General features: G+C 34.9%; 1 protein-coding gene and 1 pseudogene across 3 annotated transcripts in view; one reads left to right on the top strand and one right to left on the bottom strand.

The window, feature by feature from the left end:
• The window catches only part of LUZP2 (leucine zipper protein 2), a 485,908-nt gene that overhangs the window by 424,779 nt on the left and 33,586 nt on the right, over positions 1-27,543 (top strand). The window contains exon 10 of one of the 3 annotated variants that reach the window (XM_049649134.1): positions 21,909-22,172. The exons of the other annotated variants lie outside the window; for them this stretch is intronic. Coding sequence (XP_049505091.1) covers positions 21,909-21,959 — 51 coding nt within the window. The 3' untranslated portion in view covers positions 21,960-22,172. Of the gene's footprint in view, positions 1-21,908; positions 22,173-27,543 lie in introns of those variants that run through there. 3 annotated transcript variants of the gene reach the window in all.
• LOC125910955 (non-histone chromosomal protein HMG-14-like) lies at positions 560-16,001 on the bottom strand (annotated as a pseudogene).

The raw sequence follows: 27,543 nt of genomic DNA, 5'->3' as shown, positions 1-27,543 counted from the left end.
TCATAAATATAGAGAACAAACAGGGTTACCGGAGGGGTTGTGGGAGGGGGGGATGGGCTAAATGGGTAAGGGGGCTTAAGGAATCTACTCCTGAAATCATTGTTGCACTGTGGATGTAACTAATTTGGATGTAAATTTAAAAATTAAGTAATTAATAAATTAATTTCAAAGAAAAGAGTAAATAAAATAAAATGTTAAAGACATATTAAATGCAGATTGTGGCTCCAAGTTGCCATCCAGGGTGCTGAGTATTATAGGATATAACAACTATTTCTCCAACTGGGGAATGATAATCAAGACAATCAACACCTCACATATTCAATATTCCACTATTTTCTCGCTACCAAAAATAACTAGCAAATGATTTCAACTCTTTAAAACACACACACACACACACACACACACACACACAGAATGGGATGAAGCAGAATTCTCTCCTTCTTAAAAGTGTTTCTAGAGCTGTTGAAATACTTATATTTATGAGATACCTGTTAAAAATATTCCTCTGGATTGTATCAGAAGAGAGACAGGGACCACTGGTAAGATATGGGACATGGTGTTAATTGGACTCAGGTTTTTTCTCTCCTGCTTCATCAGAGGCTGAACCCTCCTTGTTTGTAGTTTCTCCACTTTCTGCCAATAAATCTTCTTCAGTTTCTTGGTTAGACATTTTCAACAGTTTTTTTTCCTTTTGTCTGCACATTTTTGTCTGAATATTTATCCTTTCCTGCTGCCTTTTCTGCCTTTCTTTCCACTTTTGCAGGAGCTTAGATGACAAGTTCCCCTGCTGATCTCCTCCCAGGCTCCTGTTTCACTGCCCCTTTGGCAAAGCCGATTTTCTAATGCATCCTGGTGGCAGCAAGGCAGGGGCCATGTGCTGGGGGCCATATTATGACCAGAAACTTCATGAAGCTGTACTGTTGGCCTCTACCACTCCTCATGTTGCCACACAATCTTCTGGGGCCCACAGTGGGAGAACTAGAAGACTGGTTCCATTTTGTATTCCTATATTTTCAGTAACATTTTTAGACACTCATAAAATAGTAATAACTTTCATGGTGCCTCCAGCATGACAGAGCTTATGTTATTTCAAAGGCATTTTAGATTACCTTCTAGTTACCACTTGGCTATTCATAGGTAAGACAAGCCCCAATACACCCTCCATTGATTATCAATGAATGCAAGGGACATTTTGTCTTAGACATTAGAAGTTATTGTCCAACTTTTCTTTTGCCCTTTTAGATGCAATAAAAATTACTAATCCCCAAAAAACTGCATCTACAAGAGATATTTCCTTATTATACTTTCAGAATAAAAGGATATCTGTAATGAATTTAATCAGCTTGTTTCATTTTAAGTCAATAGTACTTTTCTTTTTCTCCAGGAATTTTGTATTCATTTATTTTTATATCTCCCAGCCACTAGCAATCTACTAAAAGTTTTTTAACAAAGGAAATGTGAAGAAATTACAATGTTAAGAAGATAATTCCATTACAGGCATATCTCAGACATATCGTGGGTTTGGTTCCAGACCACTGTAATAAAGTGAGTCAAATGAATTTTTTCATTTCCCAGTGTATATAAAAGTTACGTTCGTGCTATGCTGTAGACCACTAAGTGTACAATAGCATTATGTCTAAAAAATGTACATACCTTAAGTTAAAAATGCTCTATTGCTAAACAAAAATCAAAAGATAAAGAGACTTGAAAAGCATACAGAAAGAACCCATTACAAAAAATGGAATAGTGATTACCCACAATGTAATAACCATTAGGCCAACGCCCGACTTTTCAAAAGCAATGATGGAAGCCAGAAAATAGTGGAAAAATATCTTCAATAGGCTGAGATAAAACAACTGCCAATTAGTCTATACCCCTTAAGAACTAGGGGGAATAAAAATAATTTTCAGACAAATAAGAACTGAAAGACTTTACTCCCAAAAGAGCTCACAGAAGGATTTTAAAGGAAGGATTTTAAAGGAAGGATTCAGTTGCAAAAGAAATGTGCTCAAAGATATCAGTAACATGTGGGCAAAATAAAGCAACATTGATTGTAATAATTGATTACATTGATTGCAGTGTAATAAAAATCCATGGTAATAATTGGCCTAAAACACCATGATAGTAGCTTATAAGTAGTGAGAGGGTGATCAGAATTAAAACATTCTAGTCTTTGAATTTTCTGGAAAAGTAAAAATATTGAACGATGGCACACTCTGACAAGTATTCACGTTAAAATATTCCGAATAACCACACATCCATAAAAATATTGCTAAAAGATGCTAGCCATCAAAAAATAATTCTAGCCATCATCTAAGCTTTCAGCAAGTCATAATCACTGACTACAGAGAACCATAACAAATATGATAATTATGAAAAGTTTTGAAATATTGTGGGAATTACCAAAATGTGACACATTGATAGGAAGTGAGCAGACGCTATTGGAAAAATGGCACCGTTAGACTTTTTTGATGCAGGGTTGCCGCAAACCTTCAGTTTGTAAAAGAAAGACGGTATCTCCTAAGCGCAATAAAGCAACACACAATATACAATATGTACAACAAGGTACACCTGTGGTGATGTAGAGAGCATGTGGAGGAAGACAAGATGGTACCAGCAAACAAAATTGTTGGGAGATTAATAGCATTGGTGAGAGACAGCGAGAGAGTGGTGGTGGGAAGGGAGTGGAGGGGATGGATTTGAGAAGTGCCAAGGACATAAAATTTGGACAAACTTGTGAGGAATTGTGAGAAGACTAGATGATTCTTTAAAAGACATTAGTCATGAAGAGGAGGAATTTGGACAAATGTGGGGGGTGGGCTTCTTAGCAGGATGGAAGGAGATTGAGTACATTTTTAGTAAGAGAGAAAGGGAGGAATGAAGAAAGATAATGAAGACAAAACTTAGAGACGTATATTGAGGAGTCAAAATTCTAGAAGAAGTACCAAGGGATAGGAATATGATCACAAGGTGAAGAGTTGAATGTGGAGAGCACTAGGAACATAACCGACTTCTGAGATGGAAGATATGTTGGTTAAGAAGAAGGAAGTTATGGATAAATTTTGATGAGATGAAGGTCAGTTCAAAGGAGAAGCTACCCAATGGCCTTTAGTTCAGTAGTGAAAATTAAGCCCTTACTGAGTCTGGACAAGCTTCCTGTCTCTCTAGACAAATGCTTTGGAAAACCTTTTTACCCATCACCTGCAGACTAACTCCAATTTCTAAATTCCCTCTCTAGCACTCCTGTTAGTACCCTGTTTTGTTTGCCAGTCCCAGGGGAAAAACAAAACAAAACATCTCCTTAAGAGAGATGAAGTTAGGAAACAGGAGACCCAGTAAAATGAAGTATTGCTTCAAAGAAAATATAGCAAAGTAAAAATAATCACTATACTCAAAGATGATACAAACTAAAATTAACTAATTCAAAAAAAAATTAGCAAATTCATTTGCTTCCAGGAAAATGTAAATTTGTTAATATAATGCACTAAAGGATTAAAATCACCTAAAATACTCTAGTTTCCAGTGTATTAAAACCAACTTCTTAGAGATAGGGGTAGGTTCTAATCCATTCTGTCTATACAATATTGTAGACATGTAGAGAGAAACTAATACTGCTTTCTTCAGTTATAAATATATGCTTCTTTCTAATGGTCCTTTATAGGCACAGGCAAGTCCCCTTAGGTGAGCACTCTGAGTATGCTAGGCTCTCTCTTTACCATCACTCTCCTGGAAGCCTGTGTTGGAGTCTGTGAGTAAATGTTAGTTACTCAGACTCATGTGTGAGAGGATAGAATTTGGAATTCAACAGACCAATTGCAAATCCTGGCCTCTGCTAATTATTCACTGCACATATGAGATATTGAGAAATTAAACTGGAGATGGTGATTATTCCTATTGAAAGAGAGCTAATGTTACAAAACAATGACCTTGATAAACTAAAATGTGTAAGTGCTGAATTTGTACCGTGATACCTGGTATAAAGTATAACTAGCGTTTAAAAGCATAGATTCTAAAGGCAAACTACCTGGATTTGAATTTGTAATTAATCAGCTGTGTAACAAAGGCACTTTTAAAAAAATAATTTCTTACCAATAGCATGAGGATAATGCTGTTTTCCTCAAAAGGTTGTTATGGGGGCAAACTCAATATTATTAGTTTCAGACTAATTTGTTCTGATGAAATATCATGGTGTGTCCATCCCTGGGGAAGTGTCCATCACAAAATTCTACATGGAGTTTGACAATAAGAAAATAATTTGAGCATTTATCAAAAGAATTTCCATAAAAGAGCTTCCAAAAACGATAGGAAACATAAGATCTTTATATTTGCTGAAAGTAATTATTCTTGGTACTAGATCTGATGAAAGGCCAGAGAATTATTTGTCATCTTGATCCGCCCTCAATACACTGTGAGTTGAACTTCAATGTTTCAAAGAAAATTAAAAATAGTAGCCTTGCTTTTCATCACTATATGAAGCTCCTTGATATTCAGGATTATGTGAAATTATAGACAGCGTTTTTGAATCTCCTAGAGGGCTGGTGTTAAGCTTTCCTATGACATGTTTAGTCTTCTTTGATCTCCTCTTTATGAAAGCAAGAATATTTCCTGAGGGTATATAGCTACCTAACCTAGGAAGTTACTCAAATCAAGCATACTCAAAGACCAAACTTTTCTCTATTGTAGGCTATTGCATGGGTTCTGAATGCTCAATACTAATAGTAATAATAATAATAGTGATAAATTAATTTGCATAGTTCTTTATGATGATTACTATAAGAAGTTTAATAGATTATCACAATAAATAGAGCAGATCTTACTGTAAGGATTTTACTTAAAAAGGAACTAAAACATGAACCAAGGGTTTTTTTAAACTTTTTTTTAACATTTTTATTTCTTGAGAGAGAGAGAGACAGTGTGCAAGCAGAGGAGGGACAAAGAGAGAGGGAGACACAGAATCTGAAGCAGGCTTCTGGCTCTCAGCTGTCAGCACAGAGCCTGATGCAGGGCTCACATTCACAAACCAAAGTCAAATGCTTAACCAAATGAGCCACCCAGGTGCCACATGAACCCAGGTTTTTTATGCTAAATTAGGGCGTCAAATCACCCTCTGAAAATGTACACTACTTAGAAGTTTAGAGATACTCGAACAAACAGGAATGAGCATTTAAATATGTAGTGCTTTTTATGTTATCACAACACTTACATTTTATAGAGTACTTGCTCTGTAACTGACTTACACAAGTTTTGCACAAGTTTTCTTAGTTAAAATCCAGAAGAACATTTTGAGGTGGTACTGATAATATTCTGATGAATATTAGAGAAAACTAACGCATTTATAGAGACTAGTGAGCCATCCTAAGTCTCAAAAGTAGGTCATTGGCAACTGAGGTTTCGAAGTCACCTGCCTTTGGCTCTAGAGGCTGAGAGCCTGACAATCACTTTACACCTGAAGATGTGGTTCTGGTAACAACCCCTTTGCATTTAGAAAAGAAGAAAAAAGGAGTAAATAGAAAAAAAAAAAAAACCAGAAAACAATTCATAAAATGGCAATAGTAAGTGTGTACTTATCACTATTCACTTTAAAAGGACTATTTAGTCATGGCGTGCCTAGGTGGCTCAGTTGGTTAAGCGTCCGACTTCGGCTCAGGTCATGATCTCACGGTTCGTGGGTTCGAGCCCCACATTGGGCTCTGTGCTGGCAGCTCAAGAGCCTGGAGCCTGCTTTGGATTCTGTGTCTTCCTCTCTCTCTGCTCTTCCCTTGCTCACACTTTGTCTCTCAAAAAAAAAATGTAAAAAGTGTTTTTTTACATTTCATAAAAGGACTATTCAGTCAAAACACATAGAGTAGGAAAATGGATACAAAAGCAAGACCTAATTATATGCTACCTATAACTGACCAATTTCAGCCTCAAGGACACATGCAGAGTGAAAGTGAGGGATAGAAAAAGATATTCTGTGCTTTTGGAAAACAAAAGAAAGCAGAGATAGCTGTACTTACATCAAAAAAAAAAAAATTGACTTTAAACCAAGGACTGTAAAAAGAGACCAAAAAAGTCATTATAGGAGTATGTGGTGGCAACATAGGTTGAGTGTCTGACTTTTAATTTCGGCTCAGGTCACGATCCCAGGATTGAGGGATTGAGCCCGTGTCAAGCTCTGCACTGAGTCTGGAGCCTACTTAAGACTCTCTCTTTCTCTCATGTCTCTCTCTTTCCCTCTACCCTCTCCCCAACTCATTCATACTCTCTCAGATAATATTTTAAAAGTCATTATGTAACAATAAAGGAGTCAATTCATCAGGAGACTATATAATTAGTAAATATGTACCCAAAATAGGAACACCTAAATATATAGAATTAATATTAACAAATCTAAAGAGAGAAATAGCAGTATAATATAATGCTAGTACAGGACTTTAGTAGCCCTCTTTCAGCAATGGATTTATCACCCAAACAGAAAAGGATATATTGGACCAAACAGACATTTACAGAATATGCTATCTAACAGAGGCTACATATTCTTCTCAAGCACACATGGAACATTTTCCAGAAAGATAACATATTAGTCCACAAAGCAACTCAATAAATTTGAGAAGATGGAAATAGTATCAAGCATTTTTCTAAACACAATTGTATGAAATTGGAAAAGAATCATAAGAAAACTGAACAACTTACAAATACGTGAAGATTAAACAATATGCTCCTGCATAATCAGTGAGTCAAAAAAGAAAAAGAGAAATTAAAAAATATTTTCAGACAAGTAAAAATGGAAACACAATATACCAAAACTTAAGGGATGCAGTAAAAGGAGTTCTAAGAGTGAAATTTAGAGTGACAAACACTTGCATAAAGAAAAAAAAAAAGATCTCAAACAACTTCTAACTCAAAGAACTAGCAAAAGAAAAAACTAAACCCAAAATCAGCAAAAGAAAAGAAATAACAAAGATCATAGTGGAAATAAATGAAATAGAGACTAAAAAGACAATAGAAAAGATCAATGAAACTAAGAGCTGATTTTTTTTTGAAAAGATAAAATATGCAAAGCTTTAGCTAAACTTACCAAGAAACCTAGAGAACTCAAATAAAATTACAAATGAACGAGGTGGCATTACAACTGATGCCACACAAATAAAAGGGATCATAATACACTACTACAAATAATTATACACCAAAAATTGGACAACCTAGAAGAAATAGATACATTGCTAGTAACACACAACCTACCAAGACTGAATCATGCTGAGATAGAAAATCTGAATAGACCAATTACTACAAAGGAGATTAAATCAGGGATCAAAAACCTCCCAGCAAGTAAAAGTTCAGAGCCAGATGCCTCATTGGTAAATTCTGCCAACCATTTAAAGAGGAATTAATACCAATTATATTCAGAGTTTTAAGGAAAAAAATGAAAGGAGGGAATATTTCCAAATTCATGCTAGGCCAGAATTCTCCTGATACAAAAGTCAGACAAGGACACTACAAGAAAAGAAAATTGTAGGCCTATATCCCTGATGCAGAAATCCCCTACAAAATATTAGCAAACAGAATTCATCAGTACATTGAAAGGATCCTATACCATGATCAAGGGAGTTTTATTCCATAGGTGTGTGATTGAACATCCACAAATCAGTCAATGGTTTAAAAATCATATGATCATCTCAATAGATGCAGAAAAAGCATTTAGCAAAGTTCAGGATCCTATTATGATAAAAAATTTCCACAAACTGTGTATAGAGGAATTCGATGTGATAAAGGCCACATATGACACACCCGCAGCTAACATCATATTCAACTGTGAAAAGCTAATAGCCTTTTCTTTAGGATCCAAAAAAGACAAGGATCCACTCTCGCAACTTTTATTTAACATAGTATTGGATGTCCTAGACAGAGCATTTAGCAAGAAAAAGAAATAAAAAGCATCTAAATGGGGAAGAAAGAAATAAACTTATCTCTGTTTGTAGATGACATGATCTTATACATAGAAAACTCTAAAGACTCCAGGAAAAATTGTCAGAAATAATAAATTCAGTAAAGTTGCAGGAAGGCACTTGTAAGCCTTCAGTTTTGATCTGCCACCTCCTGTTGATTCCGAAGATATTAAATATAGAATCTACGCTGCTGAGATACATTTGGAAGATTTTTTTAAATCATTCAACAGTATTCCCTGTGGAGACAATTAATATTTGTAACATGCCCATACTACCCACATCTATCCATAGATTCGATTTACTGTCAAAATTCCGATGGCATTTTTCACAGAAGTAGAAAAAAAGCAAACCTAGAATTTGTATGAAACCACAAAAGACCCCCCAAAGCCAAAGCAATACTAAGAAAGAACAAAATTGGAGGCATCACACTCACTGATTTCAAACCATATTACAAGGCTATCGTAATCAAAAAAAGTATAGTAGTGGTATAAAAACAGATATATAGACCAGTGGAATAGAATAGAGAGCCCAGAAGAAAACAAAAACAAAAACAAAACAAAACAACAATGACAAAACAAACAAAATCAGCCATGTTTCTATTCAGGTAAACCTGAATTCAATTGTTTGTTACTTCCTAAACGATTTAATCTTTGACAAGTGCTTTGACATCTTTAAGAATCTGTTATCTCCTACAATACAATAATAATAACTTTGTAGGGTTGTAGGTAGGATTGAATGAGGTAATGTATTTAGAGCACCTTCATAAGTATTCAATTAATGTTAGCTTCTTATAAGTGGGTAGATTAAAGAATATCAGTTGAGTATATCTTTATATTATATACAAAATTAAAGTCTCTGATACTTCTGAAATTTCCAATGATACCACTAAACGGACACATAATAGTTGACAGTTTAATTCTCAGTAGTCAACTCCTGAGGACTTGGGGCATATCTTCATTATTTGAATTCCTCTAAAGTTCACCATAATGCTTCGTAACCAATAGCAAATATTTTATGAATGAACAAACAAATAAATTAATGAATGAGGAATCTGAGAGAGGGAACTGTTCCACATCAGCCAAATTACAGTGTATTCATGAGTGGCTATATCTCTCTGAAAACTTCTTCACAACCATAACGTCATTCTATCATGGAGAATAAACATACTCTTTTTAGTGACAGCAACTGCTGTGAATTTTCATATTAAATACATGCTCTTTTCATGTTTCATCTTCAGTCATGTATGTGTATGTTGTGAATTTCAGTATCCATGATGGAAACAGCTGTGCCTTAATCTGGCCTACTATCCTGGTTAGTTACCCCCCTCAAGGCTAGACTAGAATCAGTGAAAGTGAGCATGAGGTTCAGACCATTTGGTTTCCAATATAGTCTATAAAATATTCTAATTTTATTTTACAACAAAATATAAAGCTGTGAATTTCCATGAATGTTTTTTTCATGGATAATGGTAAAACTACCATATTTAAGTTATCTGAGACACACCAATGTTTAGTTTTCCTAAATAACCTTATGCTTATTGTCCAGACTTTGATTAAAATGCAGAATGTGCCATGTGATCTCATGGAGTCCCTGAGAACTTTTAATTTTGCCACTGCTCATTCTCCATGGATAATTTTACCATTGGAGTCTAATCCATTCAGGAATCATTCCTGATAAAATTAAAACATACATAGGAGAACCCTTCCCACTACTTGGAGTACCACAGTATCAAAAGATGGAGTTTTGATAACAGAGTTTCCCTGAATGCTTATGTAAAGACCCAAGAGGCAACATTTCCTACTGTCTTCCTGCAGGGTTGGCCATTTGTAAAGCCAACATTCACTTTATTTTCATGGATTAGGAATTCAATTTCCTCTTATTATTAGGATGAGGGTCCTTCCATAAATGTCAACCTGCTTTGCTGAGCACTTAAGAAATCCTGATTGACATTTTACCAGGTCTCTCACTTTTGCAAAAGATAACATCCTCCTAGTCCCTATATGTTCATGAGTCCCTAACCTGAATAATAAGATAATGTAAATAATACTGATGCTTTCATTATTACCTGCTGCTTATAATACTATGTTTTAGATGAGTGATTTAAACTCCTTCCTGCTGACCTCCCTACACAGTTGTCTAAACCTGCCATATGCATTAGACATTATAAACATTGGACCCCACCATTTTACACCTCGGGAGTTGTCCCTATCTCTCTGAAACATCAGTTCTCACTTCTTCCTCATCCTTCCTGCTGATGCTGCAAAAGCCCCAGCAGTGGCCCAGTAAAATCCCAAATGCATTTTGTCACTACTGACATAGTTAAAAACATGCCCTTGGTCACTTTCACTGGAACCACATTACAAGCAGACATTCTCTAGCTTCGCCATATGCTTAATGTTTTGATGGCATAAAACAGATAAAATGTTTAACTTTCAACTTTAAAATGTGTAAAATATATTTAATAAGACTGTGTATGAATTCCTAGTTTCTTTTTTTTTTTTTTACTTTTAGCCATTTTTAATGCTTTGAGATAAACTAATATTTTGAACATGTATATGGTATCAATACATCAATACGTATTTTGTATCAATATACCAAATCATATTTATTTTCTCATAGACATAAGGCCACCATCATTTATAATATCAACTGCTTTTTAAACATACTATTTTTCTAGTAAAACTTATTTTTCACAGACAAATTTAGAAAATTTTGTTAATAAACATTAATAATATCAGTAGTTGACATTTGTGGAATTGTGCTCTACCCATATGAACATATTTAATCCTCACAAAACTCTAGAAGGAAGAAGTATTATTATCCTCATTCTCTTAAGACTTTATCTTTTGGAAGAATTTTAGAATTAAAACATTACAAAGATAGTACAGAGAATTCCTGAATAGCCTCCACTCAACTTCCCTTAATGTTGACATCTTCCATAAACAGGGTGCATTTAACAAAACTAAGAAAGTAGCCCTGATATATTGTTACCAAGCTACAGACCTTACCTGAACTTCACCAGTTTTTCTACTAATGTCCTTTTTTTATATTTCAGGATCCAATCCAGGGTACCACACTGCATTTTTAGTCATCATGTCTTCTTATTCTCCTCTGGTTTGTGACAGTTTTTCAGTCCTTCTTTGTTTTTCATAACCTTGACACTGAGAGAAGTAGTGGTCAAATATTTTGTAGAATATCCATCCTTCTAAGTGGGGCTGTTTACAGATTTTTATGCTTATACTAGGGTTATGGTGGTGCTCTTTTTATCGTCATGTCAGGTACATGATATCATTGGTGATGTTAATCCTCATCACTTGGTTAAAATGGTTTCTGCAAGATTTCTCCACAAAGTTAGTATTCATCCTTTTCCATACTTTATTCTTTGGAAATGAATCATTAAGGGATTGTCAATGTCTCTCTCCCTCTCTCTCTCTCTCTCTCTTTCTCTCTCTCTCTCTGTATGTGCATGTATGTGTGTGTGTATATGATTCATTTTACATATATATTTTACACAAACATATATATATATAATATTTTATACACACACACACACACACACACATATATATATATATATATATACACACACACACACACATTCCCTCCTGTGGTAGGTGAAATTTAAGTACCCTTCCCTTGAGTGTAGGCTGAACTTAATGATTCATTTCCAAAGAATAAAGTTTATATACAAATTAAATATAAATTTATATATATTTATATATATACACATATATGTGTGTGCGTGTCTGTTATATATATATATATTCTGTAAAGAATATTTGTTCTTCACCCCATTTATTTATTCAGTCATTTATTTATATCAGAATGGAATTATAGATATTTATTTTAGATTTTAGGTTATAATACAGTAGTATCATTTTTTTCCCTTCAAATAGATTTCATTTTTCAGAGCAGTCTCAGATTTATAGCAAAATTTAGCAGAAAGTAGAGAGAGTTCCCATATACTCTCTTGCTCCCCACCTCCCACACAGCCTCCTCCACTACTCATATCTCTCACTAGAGTGGTACATTTGTTATAGTTGATGAACCTACATGGACACATCATTATCATCCGAAGCCCATTGTTTACATTAGGTTTCTTGATGGTTTAAATTCTTTGTATTTTGAGAATTGTATAATTACATGTATCCATCATCATACAGAATGTATTCTCATTTTTCATATGAGTAAAATGATTTACAGAGATATTAATTGTTCACAAAGAATGATACAGTTGGTTAACATTTTACGAGTAAAATAATGACATCTATTGAAATGCATTGTAAATTTTATTTGAATTATTTCATATAATTTCCTTATAGATGTACACTGTAATTGATTCATGTATCTCCTTATTTCTAAGTTTTAGTATTGTCCATTTTTCCATTTTAACAACTATACAAGTAACATTTAGATAAACATCTGTCTTATACTCTAAAATAATAGATTATGTAAAGTTAGAAATCCTATTTGTTCATTTTTACATCTCCCTTCCTTTTTCATTTATCCCTCTACTCAGTAGCACTTAATACAGTGTCTAAAACTAATAATTAACTGATGAATGATTGTTTACTGAACGAATGATTATCTCATAAGTTATTGAGCTTGAGGTTTTGTCAGGCACACCTTTGAAACTGACATTATGGAGGCCTGATTTCTGAGGTTTCTTGAGGCCACTCTCAGAAGACAGAAATATGAATAGAAGGGCATGTTGTTGTGATTTAGTGTCACACAGTTCACCTTCTTAAACATGACTTCAAATTTCACATCCTGGAATGTGTTTTTTTAGAATATTATTTAAAGCCTCATAATAATTTCTAAGTTCCACCTGTATTAACAATCATCTGTGAACTTCATCAGGCATGTAATCAATGTTCCAGACTCTTTTGAAAATCCACGGTGTTTTCTGAAATCTAATATTTTTATGGAATGATTCCACAGTAGCCTTACTATAATAGACACAGAAGAGAACAGCAACAAAAGACCTTTACCTTGGAAAAATTAGTCTAATATCACACACTATTCATACAACTAAAGTCGTTTTCTGAGAAATGTTTAAAAGAAATGTCCAAAAATGAATATCTTCCATTTGTGATATTCTAATAAAATATGATTACTCATCTCCCCATTTTTAATTGACCATATTTTCCTCCAGAAAAATCCAGCTATAACCAACCTATTCAGGAACTCAATTTTCTGACGCTAAATATAAGGTTTTTCAAACAAAAGCCCATTCTGATTTTTATTTATTTTATTTTATTTTTCCCAACAAGTGCCCTCCTCAATGCCCATCACCCATTTTTCCCTCTCCTCTGTCACCCCACCCCCATCAACCCTCAGTTTGTTTTCTTATGGTTTGCCTCCCTCTCTGTTTGAAATTATTTTCCCCTCCCCTTCCCCTATGGTCTTCTGTTAAATTTCTCAAGTTCCACATATGAGTGAAAACATATGATATCTGTCTTTCTCTAACTGACTTATTTCACTTAACATAATACCCTCCAGTTCCATCCACGTTGCAAATGGCAGGATTTTATTCTTTCTCATTGCCAAGTAGTATTCCATTGTATATATAAACCACATCTTCTTTATCCATTCATCAGTTGGTGAACATTTGGGCTCTTTCAGTAATTTGGCTATTGTTGAAAGAGCTGCTATAAACATTGGGGTACAAGTGCCTCTATGAATCAGCACTTCATATTTGCAAATGATATATCTAATAAAGGGTTAGTATACAAAATCTATAAGAACTTGCCAAACTCAACACCCAAAAAACAAATAATCCAGTGAAGAAATGGGAAGAAGACATAAATAAACCTTCATATTTTTGAAGTAAGCTCTATGCCCAACGTGTGGCTTGAGCTCACAACCCCAAGATCAGGAGTTGTGTGTTCTACCGACTGATCTGGTCAGGCACCACAAAATCCCATTCTTCTTGATTTGGGAGGAATCAGTCTTTATTGCAGCACTATGTATCCTTTTATGTTTCACCAATTGCATCTTCTTTTTTTTCTGTTGTCATCTCTATAGAGCTGTTTTCCCTTTTTTAGTGAATATATACAAATAAATGGATTCTGCTATATGAAGTGCTGTACATGGGTTTTGATTCTAAATTTAATCACCTGCAAATAGTATTTTCCTCTCTGCTGCTCTAGTACAAAAATTACCTCTTTTTTTCAATTTTTTAAATGTTTATTTACTTTTGAGAGAGAGAGAGAGAGAAAGAGAATGAGTGGGTGAGGGGAAGAGAGAGAGGGAGACACAGAATTTGAAACAAGCTCCAGGTTCTGAACTGTCAGCACAGAGCCTGACATGGGGCTTGAACTCACGAATCATGAGATCATGACCTGAGCCACAGTCAGATGCTTAACCAACTGAGCTACCCATATGCGCCTACACCCATTATCTCTTGAGAATATGAATACTTTGAATTCTTTGAAGCCTTGCGTATCTTTATGATATATTAGGGCCCTCTGAATAAATAATTTCTCTTGGGGTCTAATTTAATAACTTTTAAAATTATTTTGTTACTTGGACTCTACTATCTACAACTGATGAAATATGTAAGGGTCATATAATCATGTATAGCCAAAAGAATAATTCAGAAAGCTATTAAATTAAAATTGCTATAGCCATCTTATAATTATTTGGGAATATTCTGAAAACAGTAAGCAGAAGGATGAAAAATTACTGGACCCTGATGCCATGCCTGGATTACAGAATTAACCAACCTCAGAACTTCACTATATTAGGATTCCTTTATGTGAAATAATAACCCTTAGTGTTTAGGCTGTTCTTAGTGGGAGGTTATATAACTTGCAACTGAATGATTTCTAACTGATGGAGTTTTCAGTATAGTTAAAGAGAAAGATAAGCATTTTAGAAATGAAAATGACATATTTCAATGAAAACAAAAAGTCTTTGGGAAGGACAGAATGTGAAAAAAAACTGTGATTTTCCAAGAGAGAATTTGAAAGGATTCATTAGTGCAGGTTATATACTCCAAGAGTGTTTCAAGGGTAAGTGGGAATTTATCAGGAAAAGGATTTGGGAGAAGTAGAACCAAGCATGAGCAGAGGAACAGTCAGGAAGGGACTGTTAACGAATAATGCAAGACCTAAAAACACTGTGCAGCTCCCCTGTGTATGCATACATGTTCACACACATGTGATTGAGAGAGGAAGGAGAAAGAGGGAGTGTTTGATATATTGAGTATTGACAGTGATCACTATAACCAGGTAACAGGGAAGTATAGAAAGAAAGGTTGGAGAGCGGTTTTGAAGGAGCTTCTGTTTTCATACCCAGGAATTTTTATGTTAACATGAATGTAAAAGTGAGTCAACAGAGGAAGATCAACATGATCCATATCAGCTTTGTCTTTCATCACATTGCTCTGTCAGGATTTTGTAAGATGCGGTATAGGGAGACATAGGGCATCTGCGTGAGGTCAGTTGGGGAAGAAAGCTGTAACTATATAAAATGTGGATGCCTCTGGGGGTAAAGCTAAAAGCCAAAGTTGGGAAAGAGAATCAGGCAGACATTAACGAGACATCCATGGCTACCACTCCAACTGGATCTTTCATCACTCCTCATCTTTCCTCGGGCATACTGCTTTCTTTTGGTTCCTTAAAGTTAGAGAGTTTACGTATTCCCAAGAAGAATCCCATACCTATTCTTCTCCCTCATTTGGAAGGTTCTGCCTGGCCTCTTCACCTGGGGAACTGCTCATCCTTCAGGCCTCGTTTTCAATGCCACTTCTTTCAGAAAACTTACCTGACCCTCCAGATGGATCAGCTCACTCTATTGTGTGCAGTGCTCTCAAAGTTGTATGTAAGCGATGAATCATGGGAATCTACCCCCGAAAGCAAGAGCACACTGTAGACAATGTATGTTAGCTAACTTGACAATAAATTATATTAAAAAATTTTTAAAAATCTTTCATAGTAGTTATACAACTTGTACTTAATTAAATTTTTGTGAAATTACTTGTTTTATATGCAGTTCTTCTAGCAGACTGGCTGCTCCTTGAGCATAGAGATTGCATCTGTTTTGTAGTCTGCCACATTCTGGGCACATCTAGGTCACCCAGCAAGTAGTTTTGAAAGAATGAACAAATAAATGAATGGCATACTTCTTCCTACCCTAAAGAGCAAGGGAGTGTACAAGGAGTTTGAGTTGGGGCAAAAATAAGGGAATGTACTTTAAATCACTTGTCCTCAGTCATTTGAGATTTTGCAGACTCACTCTACTATTGTTGTAAAAGCAATGGACTCTCTCCACAAAAAATAATACCTATAATTTAATATCAGTTGACCTCAGTTTAAGAAGTCCCATTTTATTCAGCAAAACTAAAAGGCAACTGACGGAATAGGAGAAGATATTTGCAAACGACATATCAGATAAAGGGTTGGTATCCAAAATCTATAAAGAACTTATCAAACTCAACACTCAAAAAACAAATAATCCAGTGAAGAAATGGACAAAAGACATGAATAGACACTTATCCAAAGAAGACATCCAGATGGCCAACTGACATGTGAAAAAATGCTCAACCTCACTCATCATCAGGGAAATACAAATCAAAACCACAATGAGATACAACCTCACACCTGTCAGAATGGCTAACATGAACAACTCAGGCAACAACAGATGTTGGCGAGCATGCAGAGAAAGAGGATCTCTTTGGCGTTGTTGGTGGGAATGCAAGCTGGTGCAGCCATCATGGAAAGCAGTATGCAGATTCCTCAAAAAATTAAAAAAAGAACTACCCTACGACCCAGCAATTGCACTACGAGGTGTTTATCCAAGGGATACAGGTATGCTGTTTCGAAGGGACACATGCACCCCAATGTTTATAGCAGTACTATCAACAGTAGCCAAAGTATGGAAAGAGCCCAAATGTCCATCGATAGATGAATGGATAAAGAAGATGTGGTATATATATATATATATATATATACACACACACACACACACACACAATGGAATATTACTCGGCAATCAAAAAGAATGAAATCTTGCCATTTGCAACTATGTGGATGGAACTAGAGGGTATTATGCTAAGCGAAAGAGTTAGAGAAAGACAAAAATCATATGACTTCACTCATATGAGGACTTTAAGATACAAAACAGATGAACATAAGGGAAGCTAAAATAATATAAAAACAGGGAGGGGGACAAAACATAAGAGACTCTTAAATACAGAGAACAAACAGAGGGTTACTGGAAGGGTGGTGGGAGGGGGGTATGGGCTAAATGGGTAAGGGGCATTAAGGAATCTACTCCTGAAATCATTGTTGTGCTATATGCTAACTAACTTGAATGTAAATTTAAAAAAGATAAATTAAATAAAAATGTCCTTGTTTTGCCCTAACTCTTAAAAAAAAGAAGTCCTATTTTATTTTAAGTTTATTTATTTATTTTGAGAAAGAGGCAAAGAGAGAGAGAGAGAGAGAGAGAGCACAAGAGGGGGAGGGGCAGAGAGAAGGAGAGACAGAATCCCAAGCAGGCTGTGCACCATCAATACAGAGCCTGATGCAGGACTTGAACTCATGAACTGTGAGATCATGCATGACCTGAAAAGAGATCAAGACTCACCACTTAACCGACCGAACCACCCAGGCGCCCCTAAGAAGCCCAATTTTAAAGTTTATTGTTTGAAAGTCACAACATTGAATTTAGACTGGGAGTTTGAAAGTTATCTGGGCATTCTATGTTTCTAAGGAAATACTACTGAACAGTACCTTTTTAGCTTCTCTGTATTTCTATTAAAATGAGATGAAAGGGAATATATTTGAAAATTTAATAGTAAAGATTCAGACTATGCACTGGAATTGATTTATTAAAGTTTCATAATTACAAACCATTGACCTCTGGAGATGAATTGTTGTTACATTGTGAATATTGCTTACATTGTGAATATTGTCACATTGCAAAATGCTCTATTTGGGTAGTGGCATATAAACAATGTAGGCAAAACCAAAGGAAGCTTATTGACTTAAAATGTCAGTTTTTTTCCCCGATTAAATTTTATAATGGTCCCATATTAGGATTCACTGTGATTAAAGAGTGAATATTTGAGTAGGCTCTATGCTTTTTCTACCTGTCGAATCTGGGCAAATTTCTTAAAGGCTGAATTGAGTTTCCTCATTTTAAATGATTAGGGGCATCTGGGTGGCTCAGTATGTCAAGCCTCTGACTCTTGGTTTCTGCTCAGGTCTTGATCTCAGGGTCTGTGAGTGCGAGCACCACATCAGGCTCTGCGCTGTCAGCACAGAGCTTGCTTGGGATTCTGTCTCTCTCCCTCTCTCTCTGCCCCTCCCCAGCTTGGGTGCAGCCTCTCTCTCTCTCTCTCTCTCTCTCTCTCTCTCTCTCAAAATAAGTAAACTTAAAATAAATTTATTAAAAATAATAAAAAATCATAAAAGGTAGCATGATTAGTTGCTGAGATACAAGCACATATGAACTTACACTTTTCTGGAATATGGAAGGGACTCTATAAATAGAAACTTTTATGTTATCTCTGCTACCCCAACAAAAAGAAAAAGATAAATAAGCAAACTCAGGATCTTTAAAATTATTTTAGTTATTTCAGTTTTTTAAACCAGTAAAATCTTTACTCCCACTTTAATTAACCTTACTGTTTTGAGGGGTTTTATTTATTTATTTTTTAACATTTATTTATTATTGAGAGACAGAGAGAGACAGAGCATGAGCAGAGGAGGGGCTGAGAGACTGGGAGACACAGAATGTGAAGCAGGCTCCAGGCTCTGAGCTGTCAGTACAGAGCCTGACCCGGGGCTCGAACTCACAAACGGGGGGAATCATGACCTGAGTGGAAGTCGGACGCTTAACCGATGGAGCCAGCCACCCAGGCGCCCCTGTTTTGAGTTTTAATCAAACATATCCCTGAACTCTTCTAATCCATTAGCATATGGGCCACACACATCCATATATATAACATCAAACAGGTTACTGAGTTATTCTCGGATCTTAAAATTATCAGCAATACCACAGGACATAAGAAATGTATTTTCTAAGTATTCCTAGGCAATTATTAGTATAGGAGAACAAATTACTGTTAAATGATTCTTTCTGATATAAATAAGGATTTACATCCTTTTGAAATATTAATAAACATTACTGATAGAGTAATTAGTCATTCCGTTTAGTACAGCAAGTTTCATATTCAAAACACCTTGGAAACACTCATATTCTATTTCTCATAGTTGATTTGGAATAATTCTTTTCTTGAATAAATAATGAAGCTATTATTTAGATTATTATGACTTCATTTTTTTTTTTTTACTAATTTCATATTACTTGGTAATGAAGTTTAAAAATACCCATGAAGACTTCTTTCTTTTTCAATCTTCATAGCTGCTGTTGCTTTTTTAAAATATATATGAAATGTTAACTGGATTGTGTAACAAGGACTGATGTTACAAGCACCAATTCTATGAGTAATTATGTCTAACGCTTGTTGAGATATGAAAAAATTGTTTAGATACCATCTAAGTTCTTCATTACCTAGTGGACACAGTCTAAATTCCTCAGTCTGGAAGTCAGATCTATCAACTACTTGATATAACATATTTTCCACTAATGAAACTTTTTCCTTGGGGCATGTTCATGTACTATTTTTTAATTCCCACAGACTCCACTCTAGAACTGTCTTCATTTGACCTTTGCTGAAATCTGACTCCTTTTCCCAAATTCATCTTTCTCATATCAAACTCCAATCCTGTAAGACAGGGCTTGAGTCTAATATCTAGCCTTGATTTTTCCATCATATAACTGAAAAAAATTTTTGACTAGAATTAATCTTTCTCTTACATGCAGTATTTTATAACTTTATCTTTTTTTTCTTATTATAGAAAAAGTCTATGCTATTTCATGAAAAAAACAAAGCAGAAACACATACATACATACATACATACATACAGCATAAAACAATCCCATAATAGCCCCAGCTAGGGAAAAAAAAAAATGCCTCACATACTTTCTCTCACAAACTCTGTTTTGTACATATCATGCAAACTTTTATATATTTTTGCACAAAAGGTTACGACACTGTGGATACCAATTTGTGAACTATTTTTTAACAAAGTATGAACAATTTCTATGTCGACAGATCTGTTTTTTAACTGGAATAGCATTTAATTATTTTATGTTTTCATCTAAATTGTGTACATAGTAATAAACACGCATAAGTCCACCAACCAACATAAAAACAGGATTGGAGCATAATCAGAATACTGACATTAGCTGTGTATTTTTTTTAAATGTTTATTTATTTATTTTTGAGAGGGAGAGAGAAAGAGAGCACAAGCAGGGAAGGGGCAGAGAGAGGGGTGGGGGGAGAGAGAGAGAATTCCAAGCAGGCTCTGTGCTCTCAGCATGGGGCTTGAACTCATGGACCATGAGATCATGATCTGAGCTGAAGTCAGATGCTTAACTGACTGAGGCACCCAGATGCCCCAGCTGTCTATTTTAAAGCAAAAATTTTGCTGATTTAGTATAAAATGATAGCTCCCTTAAGTCTCAATTTTCATTGTCTTGATTGCTAATGAGATAGAGATATCTTGTCCTAATGTAACACAAAATTTGTTTTACCCATTATGAAGCATGACTATATCTTTTCTCTTTACTTAAGTTTTGTCTATTACTTTTTTATTTATAGGGATCCTTTATACATCTGAATATCATTCCTTTTATTTGTAAATAACTATTCTTAATTCCTGTGTGTGCTTTTTTCTTTTTTGACTTTGTTTTTGATGTCTTTTAATAAAAAGGACTAAATTTCCATGTAGTCAAATCAACCTATCAATCTATTTTATGATTAGTCCTTATTGCTCTTTTTATTTAAAAAAAAAAGTTTCCCGCCCTGAAGTCGTAAAACTGTTCTTCTGTATTTCTTCCAAATATTTTACAGATTATTTTTACTGTATTACTGAATCTACATAGAATTATTCTAGTGTGATTTAGGTATGCAAATTAAATGTTAATCTGTACCATTGATTTTCTCAATAATTACTAAAGAGTGCACATTTTTCCAGTAACTTGCAATTCACTATATTACTAGTTTCCTCATTTTTATTTCAGTAAGTTTTGCAAAGTTATATTTTTCTAGAAATTTGCCAATTTTATATGTGGTTTATAATAGATTGGCTTTAAAGTATTTGTGGTTTTATTGCTAGGTCTTTTAAAATTTTGCTGTAGATATAGTTATACCAACTTTTTCATTCCAAATAGTTTATTTGTGCCTATTAATATTTCTTCAAAGTTGTCTATTAATATTAATATTTCTTAAAGAATTATTTTTTTCTGCTTAAGTTTTCTAGTCTCATTTTGCTTTCTAGTTCTACAATTTTTCCTCCTCTCTTTATTGTCAGCATTTTCCTCCTGTATTTGGGTAATTTTCAGACTTCTTAAGAGTTTTATCCTTTTCTCTTTTTTTGATGTAAGTATTTTAGAATTATACATTTTCCTACAAAGGGTTTACTTTGGCTACATCCAAAAATTTAAAATATAGCATTTTGAAGGCTACATTATGATTTCCTCTTAGATGTATGAATTATTTATAATATATTTTTTTAATTTAGAAATAGATTGTGGATTTTGTTAGATTATATGGCAAATGAGAACTAAGATTGCTGACAGAAATGAAGTTGCCAATTAGCTGATCTTAAAATAGGGAGACTAACCTGGATTATTTGTGTGTGCCCAAAGTAAAACAGGACACCTTAAAAGTGGGCAAAGAAGCAGGGCACCTGGGCGGCTCAGTCAGCTAAGCATCAGACTCCTGATTTCGACTTAGGTCGTGATCTCACCGCTGGCAATATTGAGCCCCACGTCATGCTCTGCACTGACAGTGTGGAAGCTATTTGGGATTCTCTCTCTTCCTCTCTCTCTGTCCCTACCCTGTGCTTGCTTGCTCTCTCTCTGTCTCTCAAAATATATAAATAAATTTTTTTTTTAAAGTGGGCAAGAAGAGCAAAAATGGGGAGTTGTGGCTACGAAAGACATGGGTGATAAAGATCTGTGGAGTTTGAAGACAAAGGATGAGAGATACAGCTAAAGGACCTGAGTAGGCTATCGCAACTGGAAAAAGAGAACTGTGTTCTTCTCTAGAGCCTCCAGAAGATAACATAGTCCTGCTGAAACCTTGATTTTAATTCATTGAAACCATGTCAAACATCTGACCAACAGAACTTTAAGATAATAAATTGCCTTGCTTTACTCCAATCAGTGTGTTGTGATTTGTTATAGCAGTACTAGGAAATTAATGCAATGGTATTGGACCAAATTTCATAACATTATGACTTTGGACAATGATTTAATCATCATCTGAGTTTTAATTTTCTTTTCTGCAAAAATAGGGATTCTGATACATCTTTTTTCTTCCTCATAGTTTAACACGTTGACATGCAGATTTATCATAAAATTACCATATAACTTTATTTTAATATCTCCTCTCCTGGGAATGTTATTAAGTGTCATTACATCTTTTTTTGCTCCCTTGGAACCACAGAGCAATCCCTTAGAATCCCTTATCATACCTGCCTCAGTCTTTAGAAGTTATTTGTGAAAGGAGTGACTTACGGCTGAGCCACCCAGGTGCCCTAAGAACAAGAATCTTAAGCAGGCTCCACGCTCAGCTCCAAACCGGCTTCGGGGCTCAATCCCATGACCTTGGGATCATGACCTGAGTCGCAATCAAGAGTCAATTGCTCAACTGACTGAGCCTCCCAGGCACCGCAAACTAAATAATTTTGGTAATCGGGATAGTGCTTACTTATAGAATTTATCACAGAAAACTTCTGCTCACATTTAGACTGAAAGGAGATTTGAGCAAACTCCAAGATTTGTTTTTGTTAAGAATCCAGTCAGCTCTGTTAGTTTTTTAGGGAATGATTTGTTGACTCTTATTTAGAGATAACTCTATTATACAGAATCCCACAAGAGGGTTTGTGTTCCCTCTTAGCAATCATCTAACTTTGGTAAACCATCTGAGACTGAAGAACTAGAGAGAAATAAAAGTCTGGAAGTTTGGGCTTTCAAGTTAAAGCTGTCATTCGGGAAATACCATAAGAATGGAAATAAGAGGTAACCAAGGACAAGGATGTGTGTTTTCTGCTGTAGAGAAGCAGAACGACTTTAGTGGAATTGCAAGCACAGAACTAGAAGGGCATTAACTGAACTCTGAAAATGATATATTAGCTAATGACAAATTTTATCTGGATTGTAGCGTATTATTTTACCTTGAGGATAGACATGGAGGTGGAACAAGGAGAAGCTTTGTTCTTTCACCTTTTTTTTTTCTTTTTATAACTTCTGAATCATCTCTCTAAAAATTGTTTCAATTATCACCACATGCAGTTTTTCTGGTCACTGTCTTTGCCTCATTTTATATATGTGAGCTAAAGTTTAAAAAGGGATGGTTCTGGGAAAATTATGGGTGGATGACATTCATACCACCTTGCCTTATGACTTTCATTTATCAACAACCTATAAAAACTATCAGAAATTTTTATTAGATCAAACTTAATGAGTATACAGAAAAATAATGTATTTGGCAAATTTAATTTAATAAATATATACGGGTATTTATATTCTTCAAATAGAGTGTAATTTTATGTCCACTAATTTTTTTTTTTTTGAGCAATTACTTGAACCCAAGGCAAGCTTTAATGAAGTTAAAGTACAATGTAGCAACTAGACACTACAGAAAGAGTACTCTGTAAAGGCCCCCTCCTTTTCATCTATCGCACATAATACAGAAACTAGATGCTTGGGGAAAGTCATTACATAACTTGAGGTTGAAGAGAGGGCATACAGTAAATGGTTATGAATCCTGTCAACCATTATCTCTAGTAGGGAGGTATTAAGATGGAGTTGGAGATACAAAGAAATGGGAATATGACAGCTTGGGTTAATCACTAGTTCTGTCATCCCAAAGCTGTTTGATGTGGGTGACTCAGTGAACCTCTCAAAGTCTGTTTCCTTGCCTAGAAGATGGAGCTAATAATAGCTGCCTCACAGAGTTCAGGTGAGTTACAAGATGAAGAGTTCTGTGATGTTTCTATTCTTTGTCCATCTTGATGCTATTTGTGAAGAGTTGTGGAGATAAAAGAGGCATTGTCTTTGCCTTTACAAAGTTCATGATCTCATTTTTCTGTTAAGACCCTGGGAACTAAATTAGGTCAACAAAGCAATTCCAGTCTCTTCACTCATCTTCATCGTCCTCATCACAGGAAAGATAGGGGCCATGGTTTGGTCTTGAGAGGCCACTGCATGTGTAGGCTTTGGCAGAATTCATTCCTAACAGTATTAGTCTTGGTGCCCATCATTTCTGCTTCAGTTCTTCAATACCCTTCTCTTGGTCTGTAGTTGCCCATGATACAGGCCCTGTGCATTTCAATTGTGTCTTGTCTTTAAGGTACCACTGCCCCTCGTTATCTGCTGTCAGTTTTCTTCATACCATTGTTTCCTCTTTTTTCCAGTCCCCCCCACCCCGTTTTTTCAGGTAGGAAAGTAAATATAAACACTGTTACTGAATATTGGTTAGAAATGAAATCTATCCCATTTTATCTTAAGACCATTAAGTGTTATATTAAAGTGCTTACTGCTGCGTCTGGGTGGCTCAGTCACTTGAGCGTCTGACTTTGGCTGAGGTCATGATCTCGTGGTCTGTGAGTTCGAGCCCTGTATCAGGCTCTGTGCTGACAGCTCAGAGTCTGGATCCTGCTTCAGATTCTGTGTCTCCCTCTCTCTCTGCCCCTCCCCCGCTCATGCTGTCTCTCTCTCTCTCTGTCAAAAATAAATACACATTAAAAAAATAAAGTGCTTACTAGTTGAAAGAAATATATTGTGATATAAATATTATATATAGTTTTATATATATGTATATGTGTATATATATATATACATAATTTATATATGTATATACACATATACATAATTTATCATCACCATGATGATACTATTTGTGAGCCCAGAATCAAAGTTGTTTTTCCATGTCATTCACCTTCACACTCCCTGATTATTTTTCTGGAAACTTCCACTGCTAAGGAAAGAACTTCACATATCACCTATTACAGTTTCCTCATGTGCTATGTTAAAAAAATATGTACACACTACATAAAAATCAAGTTAAATTAGAGAAAAGCCACATATGTAATATATATGCTATGGTTTCTCCAACAGAATATAGAAATGACTAAGATTTGCCATTTATTCTGGAATTCTTTCTTGACAAGTATACTGTCAGGGATTCTCATTTTATTTATTAAAAAAAAAAACAGTTTCTCTAATAGAAATTTTCATGTTTAAGATGGGTTCTCGGTACTATCTGAAAGGTTTGAGCTTTGGGATTTTTCCTCAGAAAAGACAAGAAAACCTTGGATATACTATTGAGGACGTTTAAAATTATTTTGCCTTCTATAGAATGATGGAACATATTCAAGTGCTAGGAAAATGAGTAAGACATTTCTAAATTACTGGAAGGGGTAGTTGTTTAGTTTCCTGTAGTTACCAGAAAGATGATAGCTTAAAATAACAGAAATTTATTCTGTCACATGTTTGGAGACTAGAAGTCTGAATCTGGCAGTACTATACTCTCTCTGGGAGTTTTAGGGGAAAATGTGCTTGCTGCCTCCTTCAATTTCTGGTGCCTTTGTGAACATTCTCAACTTCTGGTGCCTTTGTGAACATTCCGAGGCTCGTGACTGTATCCTTCTTGCCTCTATTCTCATCTGCCATTACCTTGTGTTCTGTGTGTCTTTATGAAATCTCCCTCTGTCTTATATGGGCACTCAGGAGGGTATTTAGGGCCCATCCGTATAATCCAGGGTGGTACAGACTGAATTGTACCCCCCTAAAACTCCCATGTTGGAGCTTTAACTATATTTGGAGAAGGCGCCCTTAAGGAAGTTATTAAGTAATTAAGGTCATAAGGTTACAGCCTTAATCTGGTAGAATTATAAGAAGAGATACCAGAGAGCTTGCTCTCTCTCTCTCTCTCTCTCTCTGCCATGTGAGAACAACTTAGAAGGCATCAGTGTCCAAGTAAAGAAGAAAACCTTCACCAACAGCAAACCCTGCTAGGTATTGATCTGGGAATTTTCAGACTCAGGAACTGTGATAAAATAAATGTTCTGTTATTTAAGCCACCCAGTCTGTGGTATTTTGTTATGGCAGCCTGATTGAACAAGACTCTGAATAATTTCCTCTTCTCAAAGACCTTAATTTCATCACATCCTTTGCCATATAAAATAACATTTACTCTTTTATCATAGGACATATATATATTTTTGTGGGCCCACTATTGTACACCATATAACCTACTAAGTACACAATCTGTTATTTTTTTTTTCCTAAGGAAAGTTTATTTTCAACCTGTAATTCAAAAATTCACAACATTAAAGATTATGATTACAAAATAAATATAATTTCAGTGATATGCCACTATCCAGATTTCTCCTTTTACCCATTCCCCTTTGGATTTTTTCATTTTTTTATTGAGATATAATTGATGTATAACATTATATTAGTTTCAGGTATACAACATAATGATTTGATATTTGTATATATTGCAAAAGGATCATCACAATAATTTCTAGTTGAAGTCCATCACCGTACATCATTATAAAATTATTTTTTCTTAGGATGAGAACTTTGAAGATCTACTCTCTTAGCAACTTACAAATTATGCATTATAGTATTATTAACAATAGCCACCATTATGTACATTAAATCCTCATAACTTACTTATTTTATAACTGAAAATGTATACCTTTTAACCTCCTTCACCCATTTCTCCCACCACCCAGTCGCTACCTCAGGCAATCACGAATAGGTTCTCTATATTTTTGAGCTTGTTTCTTGGTTTTTGCTTTTTTTGTTTTTAATGAGATCATAGTATTTGTCATTTTCTGTGTGACGTATTTTACTTAATATTCCCAAGGTCCAACCATGTTGTTACAAGTAACAAAATTTCATTTTATTTATGGCTGAATAATATTGTGTGTGTCTGTGTGTGTGTGTATATTTCTTTATCCATTCGTCCATAGATGGACACATGATTGTTTCTATGCCTTGGTATTGTAAATAATGCTGCAATGAACATGGGGGTGCATATATCTTTTCAAGTTAGTGTTTTTGTTTTCTTCAGAAAATACCCAAAAGTAGAATTGCTGGATCATATAATAGTTCTATTTTTAAGTTTTTTGAGAAAAATCCGTACTGTTTTTCCTAATGACTACACCAACTTACATTCCTACCAACAGTGCAAGGGAATCCCCTTTTCTCTACATCCTCACCAACAGTTGCTATTTCTTACCATTTTCATAATAGCCATTCTAAGAGGTATGAGGTGATAGCTTATTGTGCTTTTAATTTGCATTTCCCTGATGATTAGTGATGTTGAACATCTTTTCAAGTACTGTTGGCCATCTGTATGTCTTCTTTGAAAAAAAAATGTCTATTCAGATATTTTCATTTTTTAATTGTATGGTTTTTTGTTTTGTTATTTATTTTTGTTTATTTATTTACTATTGACTTGTATGAGCTGCTTTGTGTATTTTGGTTATTTATCCCTTATCAGATGTATGATTTC

This window comes from Panthera uncia, chromosome D1 (genome assembly GCF_023721935.1).
Source record: "Panthera uncia isolate 11264 chromosome D1, Puncia_PCG_1.0, whole genome shotgun sequence".
Taxonomy (NCBI): Eukaryota; Metazoa; Chordata; class Mammalia; order Carnivora; family Felidae; genus Panthera; species Panthera uncia.
The sequence above is the reverse complement of the archived record's forward strand: the minus strand, read 5'-3'. Positions and strand labels throughout refer to the sequence as shown.